At 31.9% G+C, this 11,306-nt stretch overlaps 2 protein-coding genes across 2 annotated transcripts; one reads left to right on the top strand and one right to left on the bottom strand.

Annotated features, from left to right (window-relative positions):
• Positions 1-55: 55 nt before the first annotated feature.
• On the bottom strand, positions 56-9,497 carry LOC111425762 (myrosinase 1-like). The gene is made up of 6 exons (XM_023060000.2): positions 9,206-9,497; positions 9,059-9,156; positions 973-1,643; positions 485-922; positions 326-432; positions 56-271 (listed from the first exon to the last, which is right to left on the bottom strand). Exons 1-6 carry the CDS (start codon positions 9,241-9,243, stop codon positions 121-123), a joined length of 1,503 nt encoding a protein of 500 aa, XP_022915768.2. The 5' UTR covers positions 9,244-9,497; the 3' UTR covers positions 56-120.
• Positions 9,498-9,945: 448 nt separating this feature from the next.
• Positions 9,946-10,928, top strand: LOC111425867 (uncharacterized). The gene is made up of 5 exons (XM_023060158.2): positions 9,946-10,068; positions 10,126-10,257; positions 10,324-10,487; positions 10,536-10,671; positions 10,728-10,928. The coding sequence occupies exons 1-5, from the start codon at positions 10,042-10,044 to the stop codon at positions 10,770-10,772; spliced, it is 504 nt and encodes a 167-aa protein (XP_022915926.2). The 5' UTR covers positions 9,946-10,041; the 3' UTR covers positions 10,773-10,928.
• The last annotated feature ends 378 nt before the right edge of the window (positions 10,929-11,306 follow it).

The raw sequence follows: 11,306 nt of genomic DNA, 5'->3' as shown, positions 1-11,306 counted from the left end.
CATCGATAAAGGTTTGGGGTTGCACAAAATTCATTATAAAGTCATACACATGGTATTATATAATAGATTATATCATTTATTTTCATAAAACAGTAAAAATGTTATTCAAATAAGTGCTTTTCAAAATTCACATTCATCAAATGAATCGGGACTATATTTCCAGTCAACTCTTTTAGTGGCCAAAATATTCTTGTAGACATAGTAGGACATTTTAGGTGTTCTTGGTCGATTTGGATCATTAAAATCTACATAATAAAGTCCAAACCTTTCACTAAAAAGATAATAAATAAATAAATATCAAAAATCAATTCCGTAATAAACTTACGTAAACCCTCTCATCCATTCAAAGTTATCCATAAAACTCCACGCTGTATAACCACTAACATTGCATCCATCCTCGTGGATAGCTTTGAGAAGTTGTTCCAAATAGGACTAAAAAATTTGCATTTACAAAGTGATCAAAAAAAAATAAATTATTTATTACGTTATAATAATTAATTCTCCGACAATCTCTTAATTCACCTCTATCGGAAAAACCGTTTTCTGTAACGACAACTTCAGGGTTATTGTATTCGTTTTTAATCCAAACTAACAATTTTCTAAATCCCCATGGAACTACTTTTAACCACGATGAAGCTGATGGTTCCCAATCGGCATCTTGAGAACACAATGCACCAGCATCGGTCCATTGAGAGGGTGGGGTTCCCCAACCATCAGGAATTATGGTGCATCTATTGGTGGTGTAATGATTTAATCCAAAGAAGTCAGATGAACCGCGAATTTCTGCGATTTCTTCTGATGTAAATTCTGGTAACCTCGATCTGGAGAAACCTTCTTCTGCACTTTTTTGAGCAATTCGTTGTTTCATTACTGGTGGATAATCACCGTCAGTTGAGAAAATGGGATGAGCAAACCATCCAAACTAAATAATAAATTAAAGAAATAATCAAAAGAAAATAATAAACTACTTACTCCCATTTGAATGGCTGTTTCGGCAGCTTCAATATCTACTGGACTTTCACTGGCAGGTTCATACCAACCACTATCAATAGTAATTCCAACACGTCCTCCTTGACTAGCTTTATATTTTGATTCGTACAATCTGTAAGCTTTTCCATGTGCTCTCAATACAGTGTGTCCACATAAATATACTCCAAACCCAGCTCCATTATAAGCCGGAGCCATTGAAGCACTTTCGTAACCTCCACCGCAAAATACACCAACCTCATTAAAAGTGATCCAATCTTTGATACGATCCCCAAAATTTTCATAGAGCACATTAGCGTAATCGGCAAAAAGATCGGCTATAACCGAATTTGGCCATCCGCCAAGTTCTTGTAACGGTTGCGGTAAGTCCCAATGATACATGGTTGCGAATGGCTTGATTCCGTTCGCAAGAAGTTCATCGATCATTTCGTTGTAGTAACGAATTCCATCTGGATTTATTTTATTTGCCGTGCCTGTTGGGAGAATTCTAGACCAAGAAAAGGAAAAACGATAGAAATCTACTCCTAAACTTTTTAAGAGTTGAACATCTTCTATTGCCTTGTTGTAAGTATCACAAGCTATATCACCATTGCTGCCATCGGTTATTAATTCTGAACGTGTGTGAGTAAGTCTATCCCAAATATTTTCACCTTTACCTGAAAAAAAAAATTAAAACCATGTAATAAATAGGATAAAAAAAGTTCTGATTCACTCAGTTTGTGAATCAATTCGTGAAGCGAGTTCGTGAAACTGGATAGTTATTGGATAAAACAACTCGCTCAACCTAAAACATTGCTGCTGTTACCCAGAATGTGCGTGAAGCCATCAACATCAATTCGCTATCGTCCTCAGGAGCTGAACAATTCTCGCACTTCTCTAAGGAAAATTTTGCATAAAAACCACGGTATGACGGCTTACAAAGTTCAATTAGTACCAGAACTGAAGCCTCATGACCATCCGATACATTTTCGGTTTGCCCAAAGCGCTGGAGATCGCTTGGCTTGACCCTTGATGGGCACTTTTACCAAAAAATCATCTTTTCAGATGAACTCCAGCTCGCGTTAACCATCCAGAGACGATTGAGGCATTGAAATACGAAATCGAAATTGCCATTCATGAAATTCAAGCCCAAGCAATCGAAAAAGTAGTTGAAAATTGGGTTGATCGGATGACGTACTGTATGGCCAGCTATGGCAGTCATTTGAATAACGTTGTGTTTCATTCTTAGATGTAAAGGTTCAATCTTTTTAATAAAACCATACTTTCGAAAAAACTTATTGACCATTGAACTTGATCCGGGATTATTTGACTGTACGAAACCAAGATGAAGCTTTAGGAAATAACGAACACGAAAGGAGCATCAGATTAGAAAGGCTGGAAAATAAAATAGATTTTTACCAGCTTAGAGAATAAGCTAGGTATCGTTCTGGCTGTGGTACCAACGACCAGTTACAATGTATAAAAACATTTATTGAGAAAACTATAGACCGACCGCAGAATTGGTCTAAGTTTTACGAGCAATAAGATATTATTTACAATATTTATTAAAATGCAACTACAACAACCAACTTACACACTTTGACTAATTGTAAGAAAATAAAATTAAAGAGAGAAATTGGACTATGTCTCCAAAACTCTTTCCGGAACCGCTTCACTAGAACATGCATTCAAAACTTTAGATTGGGAAAATAAGGGTACTGTGGTCCATGAGGAAAGATTGAGTCACCTCCGATTCCCGGACGATATAGTCTTATTATCAGACAATCTGCAGGGAACCCGTAAAATGTTCTCAGAATTACAACAAGCATCGCATAAAGCAGGTCTAAAACGAAACTGTAGTAAATAAAACAAAAATGATGACAAACTTAGTATCTAGTGAGAAAATACATCTACCTTGGCCATGAAATCCGGTCGGTAAAGATAATCACTATAATCAGACATGAGAACTCTCTGGAAGAATAGCTTCAGGTTTGGCAGCTTATGGAAAACTAGGAGATATATTTAAGATGGATCCCTTTAAGCATGAAACGGAAAGTCTTCAACCAAGGTGTACCCAGTGTTTTAACATAATGGGCTGAAACATTAACCCTGTTAAAAACTGTAAGCGACACAACGCAGAATGTAGTGGTCTGCATTGGTACTGACCCTGGGAGATGGGATCCATAAAGAAGAAATGTGGTTAAATTGACAGATGGTAAGAAAATTCTGGAATGGCGACCGACGGCGAATAAATATAGCCAGGGTTCGACTCCATGGACAGCCGACCTCAGAAGAATAACAACAAATTAGATTGTAACGATCCAAAACAGAGGGGATTGGAAGTATCTTGAGGAGGTCTATGTTCAGAAGTGGACAGCATAGGGCTGATGATGATTGGTAGAATAAGAAATAGCACTTTTAGGGTACGAATTGAGAAATTTTTTGGATTTGAAAGTGATATTTAAAATTAATATTTATTAAAATATTAATATTTTTTAATATTATATTTTATTTTATATACAGATGACCCGAAAGTCAACGTCAAGCGGGTACCTGTTCTGGTAAAAATAAGAAAAATTCCATGTCTCAGTTGAGTGGTAATAGATATATTTTTGAAAATCTTTAGGTACTAGGGTCAGAAATGATCACAATTTAATAATAATTTAATAATGTATTCCTTATGAAGTAATGCTACTATAGAAGTCACAAATCAAACAACAAAAGTCGTTAGTTTCGCAAAAAAATATTAGTTTGATTGAGTTAAGGTTGAAAGAATTTATGTCTATTCAGTTTGATACACGATATCTAAAAAAAGGAGTAGTACAACACCCTTGGTAAGTTATTTTGAAAGATGGCCTGTTTAGTCAAGTTTCCAAAATGGTACAACACTTGCCTTTTTTTTCTTAAAAAATATTATTACCTGTTTATTTTGCAAAAAAAACCGTTCTTTAAAAAATTCATACTTTCGTATGCTATTTGTATTTACTCTTTATTTCTTCTTAACTTTGTTAGAAGATGTGCCACTCAATATCTACGAACTACAAAATGTGTTTCAACAGGATGGTTGCCCTTATGTTCCACTTGTCCCAAATGTGATTCCCAAATTCAGTTACCGTTTATAATGAAGTTTGTTGATGACTTTATCACCAGCGTTTCTAGTGATCGTGTTGACTACGTCCTTGATATTTTTAACTCATTTAAGCCTCACATCCAGTTCACTGTGAAAACTGAAACTGCTAACTGGGTTCCTATTCTCGATTCTAGAGTCATACGTGAGAATAATTCTGTGATTTGTGATTGGTACACTAAACCGACATATTCAGATCGGTACATCAACTATTTCTCCTCACATTCATTTAACCATAAAATTAATACCTTACGTGATATGAAGAATAGAGTACTAAGAATTTGTGATAACAAGTTTCAATACAACGCGCTGTTAAAGCTAAAAGGGATTTTTATTGGCAACAGTTTTCCTAAGCACTTAGTAAATAGGATTCTTTTCTTTTCTTCCAATAACATCTCTCAACCAACTGTTAACAGTATTTTTGATATACCACCTTCCCGACAATCTAAATTTAGTAAAATTATGAAAATCCCAAAGATGTCTGATAAAATTATAAAAATAATTGGACTGCATCTACCACTTGATAGAAAAATAGTTGATTACTACCCTTATAGCATAGGTTGTTGTTATAGTAGCATCAAAGATAAAGATCCTCTGATGAATAAATCAAATATCATCTATCGTGTCAATTGTAATGAATGTAACGGTCTGGTAATGGTTGTTACATTGGTGTCACCCGTCAATGGCTAAAAAACAGGATAAGTTTACATAAGAGCAGTGATGTGAATTTGTAAATTACCTTGTAAATTACCAAAATATTTACCGTAATTTACTGTAAATTACCAAACAAATTTTTCATAAATTACCGCTAGGAGCTAGAATGTATCTGCGCATGCGCTTTCGGTGTTTTGATAATGCGGTAAAGTCCCTATAAGAAACTTAAAAGAGTTGGTTATAACAGAAACTGTAACAAGTATTCTAGACGAAAATATTAAACGCAATTTTAAATCCCACTTCAGTTATTTTAAAAAATGTACAAACTACCCAACTTTGCATTTCTCATGTTGTTGACTATATTCAAAATGTGAATGATCAACTACAAAGTAATTGTCCAGTTTTAGAAGTAAAAACAATTCTATCAGTTTTAAAAGCACGAAGAGATAGGGCTGTAATACCTTTACACTTAGCAGCAAATTTACTAGATCCAAAAATTATGGGAAAATATCTCAGTAACGACGAGCACATTGCAGCATTGACATATATCAATAAATTATCGTCGCTTCTGGTTAATGGATCTAATGTAGCAAAAGAAATTTTGGTGGCAATTTAATGTATTTTATTCCAATCACGTCGGGGTCACCAAAATATGTGGGGGTTTTCTCATATATTATAAATAATATAACCAGTATTTTTAGAAATTGATTTTGTATTTGTAAAATGAAAAATTGACTTCCTTTGGCTGAAGTCTATTGAATATAAATAATAAATGAATTTATACATACAACGTAAAAAGGAATAACCGATTATAAAATACCATAAAATCTTGATTTTTGAAAAAGTTATTAAAATCAATATGGCAGGGAATATGTGCAACGTCACAGCTCACTAACAACGTTACAGAAAGAAGCTTTTCTGAATTATTTGTTTGAATTACATAGAATTCATATTTTGTTTCATATTCAGAGTTTTTCTTACATAGATTATTTTAAATGTTCCCTTGCAGTTTGTATAAAGATTTTATTTAATCAAAATCAAGTTAGATTCTACTGTCTTTTTACAACAGTAATTTACACAAATTATAAATTACCGTAATTTTACATCACTGCATAAGAGTGATTTTAAAACGAAAAAAACTCACTGTGCTTTGGCCAGTCATACGATAAACTGTAACCATACTTTTGATTTCGATAATGTGTCGATAGTTGTAAGTTTCTTCTTTTTTTATACCCCTTTTTTTGATGTAAGCCACTGATAGTTTACGTGTTAATTTTGGTACGTTTGTTCAGAGTTTTTTGCCTGTAGAAGAAACAGTTTCGAAATATAACAAAGAAAAATTTTGTTCTCTTTTTTTTTCTTATACCGATCGTTACACCCAATAACCTTATCATAGTCGTCAATTTTTGCGATCAAAAAACTCCATGTAACCTATTAATATTATTGCAATATTTTCTTAAAACTAAAACAACTGCTCAAATTGTTTGCCATGGGCACTATACAAGCTCTGCATCGTCGCAGAAAAGATCTTTTTACTAGTGGTGCAAATCTCTTTGCATTTATTTCTTTTGCTGCTGTATAAATATTGTGGCGCAGTTCGGTAAGATTTTCAATCGGTTTTTAATACATTCTTTCTTCCAGGGAATGAGGAAGAATCCCGTACAGGACAAGCATTATTAGTTGGGCAACCATCTTGTTGAAACCACATTTCTCTGTAGATATTGAGTGGCACATCTTATAACAAAAATTGTTAAATTATTTTGGAGGAAATACAAATAACATACGAAAATATGTTTTTTTTAAATAACGCGTTTTTTGCAGAAAAACAGACAATAATATTTTTTATAAAAAGAAAACTTGCAAGTGTTATACCATTTTGGAATCTTGACTAACCAGGGCATTTTTAGAAATAACTTGCCAAGGGTTGTACTACTCCTTTTTTTTAGAAATCGTGTGTCAAACTTAATTCTTTCAACCTTAACTCAATCAAACTAATATTTTTTTGCAAAACCAACGACTTTTGTTGTTTGATTTGTGACTTCTATAGTAACATGGTTCATAAGGAATACATTATTAAAAAATCACTATTAAATTACCAATATTTCTTACCGTAGTACCAAAAGATATGATTCGATACGATTCTTAATATTTTCAAAATATATCTATTACCACTTAACTAAGGACTCTTATTTTTACCAAAACAGGTATGGGTTGGCCGCTTGACGTTGAGTTTCTGGACACCTGTTCTCAGACAATTTCAAATAGATCATTTCTTGAATAGTCATCGATTTATTTATGGAATTTCCATAATCTACACTTTCTTTACGGTATAATGCTTGAAAGTGTTATGATTCCAAACCTGCTTTACGACAGAAATTTCGCAATGGTTTCGAGAAAAGTATGTAGTAACAGCACCTCTATCAAGTAGCACTACATCTTGCGATTTGAATAAAAAAAATTATTGGATTAAATGTCGTTTAATTTGTTGTAATTTGTCGTAAAGTTTACAAATTTGTCACGTCCTTTTTTATAAACAATATTTGAAATATTGCATTTTTGAGGTAGTGCTATATATGAAATATGTAGCACTACCTCTATAATGTCTTATACAGTGTGACCGTAAAGTAACGGATATAGGTGATAAAATCATTATGAACGGTTTATGGAAAAAACCCTGAAACGGGTCTAAAGATTTAAATTTTTTGAATGAGGTTTACCTTATAGAGATGATATTTTGCGGTTTTTAATATTTTGTGAACCGTTGTTTTACTAATGGCCAGATTCGACCCAATATCCCTTACCGTAATATGAGGGTTTTCTTGCACAGCCATAACAACGTTATATTGAGCCCCGTCTGAAACATTTGGTCGGCCAGACTTCGAGAGATCCCGTACATGCCCATGATTTTTAAATTTAGTGACAATGCGGATTACTGTACTTTGGCTTATGGGTTCATGGTCAGGATATGTTGCATTAAAGAGCTCTACTACTTCTTTTTGAGTTCGAGTTCGATCCTCAATTCCAATCAAACACAGAATTTCTATTCTTTCCCGCTCGATCAAATATACCATTTAGTTACTAATAGCTACTGCTATTTTTTCCATGATAGGCAAATTTGAAGTAATTAAACTTTAAAGTAATTTTTCTCGAAAATTTTCTTATGTAGCGAATATTAATATTGACTGTACTAGATTCAGAAAAGCATCTTCTTGCATACACCGCAATAAAAATGGGGGATTGCTATTTGAAAAAATTATCGATGACGTCATAACTCAGTTAAAAATGGCGGAAAAAATGTGTAACCTACACCAAAAAGTTGCAAAAAATTTAGATCTTTAGACCTCTTTCAGGGATTTTTCCATAAACCGTTCATAATGATTTTATCGCCTATATCCGTTACTTTACTGACACACTGTATATGAAACTTGTAATGGATAGTTTATATCGGTCCAAACCACAAATATACATCCTTTTCTGTTGGTAATTTTCAACTGTCCTTGTACTTGGTAGTACCATTTATCTTTTTTATTTATTTATTTTAAAATAGTCTCTTTCTTGATTCAATTTCCAGATAATACTTTTTTTTTGTTTTATAGCATCCTTGGGATGCATATGGTATGCGAAGAAAGGGCACTTTATTTCCACAACAACTCCTTGTCCCACTAAACCATCTGGACTTGCCCCTAAGAAGCATTTTAACATGCTGCACAGCCTTAAATCTACTTACTGCATCACGCGATTGACGCGACAAATTTGTAAAATTTGCGACAAATTACAACAAATTAAGCGACAATCAATAACGTCATTAGTTTTTTGTTATCTCTATTCCATACCATACATTCCCACCGTCAAGTTAGCACTACCTCAATAGTGCAATACCTCAAAAATTATTCATAAAAAAACACATGACAAATTTGTAAACTTTACGACAAATTACAACAAATTAAGCGACAATTAATGCAATAGTTTTTTTTATTCAAATCGCAAGATGTAGTGCCAACTTGACAGATGTGTAAACAGCAGAGAAATTCTATTTAAAAAGTTTATCGAGTTAATCGTTACTTAATAAAAAAATTGATTTTTTTAGCACAACTAGATTGACAGAGTTAGTCAACTGAACTTATATAGTTTTAAAAATATCTTATCTGATATATTTAGTCGATAAAATTCATCGAAAATCGTTAATTTTCGAATTAATTTTTTAAGTGAAAAAATATCCCAATTATGTTTTAGTTTCCTTTTAGTGTTAATGTGTATAATATTTTATCCAAGTTACATTTTTATTTTATCAATATTTTATTGTTAACTCACCACTGGAATTCCATCCTCCTTCCACTTGATACGCAGCTGTTGCAACTCCAAATTGAAAATTAGGAGGAAATGCGTATTCTTGCGCATAACAAGAACACCTAAAACAAAATGTTAGAACTAAAAATAATTTGATATCGTTTTACTTACGCGCATAATAATGTTGTTATGTATAATATGAGCCTCATGTTTGATTAACAACCGACACTGAGAGCTCAGATTCAATCAATCGCAAATAAAACACTTACTAGTTTATATTTAAACCCCAAATCGAATCTACACAGATTATCGAAACCGCGAAACCACATCAACACTCAAAAACCAGATAGAAAATGTTTTAAATTGTTTATAAATTTAAATTATCACGTCATAAATATAATTAAATGTGTATACACCGATTAAACTTTTGTGTATCTTGTTTTGTTAACAAATAAATGCCACAACCTTAATCTTACAACATGAGAATAACAACATTTCTGCACAATCTTAATTTTAAGTCAGGGACGTTTACTTGTAACGCGACAATTAACGATGTGATCTTGGAATTAACCTCATAATTTATTTATGTTCTTTCTTCTAAGAAAATTGCATAAATATTTAGGAGTTTATTTCTATTTCTATAAATAATATTTTCAACAAAATAAGAATCTTATCAAATCTTTTATTTAGATACAATATTTTTGCGATAACCGTCAAGTAGTGCTCGTAATTTTCCTAACGATCAATATTATTAATAATATTAACTTTCAAATTAAACAAATTTCATTTTATACCGCGTTCTTATCAAGAAATCTTTTTCGATTATTAATGTCTATATATTCATAGTTCGATAACCCAAATAAAAAAGTACTTTGTCTTCGTTGTACTATCTTAAATGTGTCGACAAAAAGAAAGCTATTCGACACACTAATCCACTTATGAAACAACTACAATAATAATTCACTCTCGCCATAACGTTATTCTCTATTAATCCGAGTTTATGCACAATGAAAATCGGGATTTGTTTACTTTTCGTACGATTTAACCAATAAAAAAATCAAAAATTAATGGTAATTAAATCCTTTTTTTAGTCTATTCTGTGTATACATGGAGAGGATGTTGTTAGATTTTCGTCTAACAACCAAATAAAAATGTTTTCGGCCCCGTTGGCGAAGGAATTGATTCATAGTTGGATTGATGTACAAAAAGGTGTTTATCCTTATGTGAGTTTCACTTATTAATAACTTTTTTATAGTAAATATAAATTTAAATAATTTTTTTTATTTAAGGTGAAACCAATAACAGATGTAGTACCTTTAGGGGAAGATATCACCCTTTTTATTTATTTTAAAGAACCAAATAATATTTATGATGTAAAAATAGCTGAATGTTGGGCATACGATAATGAAATATCGAGAAAAGATGGAAACTCAATAAATATTTATAATCACAAGTTAATTATTAACATCTTAAAGTATTCCTTAATAAATTAAATTTTTAGAAATGCCACAAATCCCCATTATTGGAAAAAAGTTAAATACTACGAAAACAACGCACCAATAATCATATTATTTACTGGTTTAAAAACTTTTAAATTTCCCGATGGTGATAAAGTTTTCTTATCGTGTGATATTATTGTAAGGATTTTTTTAAATTTATTTTTGTATAAATGTGTTTATTATTTTTGTTGTAGTTGTGTTACAAAAAGTGCTTGGAAGGTGATCACTTGGTAAATTAAATAATTGAATTATAACTAAAGTGATTACATTATAGATAGTTTTATAAATACTTCTCACGTGGAACAAAATAAATAATGCACTTGTGCATTTTCCTACACGTGTGAAAGAAACCTTTTATGTAATCTGCTTAATAAACGTAATGCCATAAAATTTAAGCTATTCGAAGGGTTTGAAACATCCTTAATTATCTAAAAAAATATTATAATATAAATTCAATAAAAAGCAACACTTTTTCTGGTCTTTTTCAATTTATTGTCAGTTTATTGTAAATTCAGATTGACGGGCACTAATGGTATGAACACATAAAAGAGACAAAGAGTTGTTCTTTGGTGACGTGGGTATGCATACAAACCTGATTTTCTTTAAAATTTAAAATAGATTTTGAAATGAAATGTATTTTTTGGATGTGAAGTTATATTTTGTATTTCATTATAATTAATTCGAGACGTGCATGTGCATGGGGATGTTATCTTAAATAGATGATTAATGTGGATCGAATGGGTTATTAAGGAATTTGTATAAAGGACGTTTAT

This window comes from Onthophagus taurus, chromosome 7, assembly GCF_036711975.1.
Source record: "Onthophagus taurus isolate NC chromosome 7, IU_Otau_3.0, whole genome shotgun sequence".
In the NCBI taxonomy this organism is placed as follows: Eukaryota; Metazoa; Arthropoda; class Insecta; order Coleoptera; family Scarabaeidae; genus Onthophagus; species Onthophagus taurus.
The sequence above is the reverse complement of the archived record's forward strand: the minus strand, read 5'-3'. Positions and strand labels throughout refer to the sequence as shown.

Excerpts from the sequence above, each read along its gene's own strand:
- LOC111425867 (XM_023060158.2), top strand. The coding sequence starts at position 10,042 with ATGAAAATCGGGATTTGTTTACTTTTC. Across the intron at positions 10,258-10,323 it reads AAAAAGGTGTTTATCCTTAT|GTGAAACCAATAACAGATGT; the intron begins GTGAGTTTCACT and ends TTTTTATTTAAG. Across the intron at positions 10,672-10,727 it reads TCTTATCGTGTGATATTATT|TTGTGTTACAAAAAGTGCTT; the intron begins GTAAGGATTTTT and ends TTTTTGTTGTAG.
- LOC111425762 (XM_023060000.2), bottom strand. The coding sequence starts at position 9,243 with ATGAGGCTCATATTATACATAACAACATTATTATGCGC. Across the intron at positions 9,157-9,205 it reads ATAACAACATTATTATGCGC|GTGTTCTTGTTATGCGCAAG; the intron begins GTAAGTAAAACG and ends ATTTTGTTTTAG. Across the intron at positions 433-484 it reads GGAGAATTAATTATTATAAC|TCCTATTTGGAACAACTTCT; the intron begins GTAATAAATAAT and ends CAAATTTTTTAG.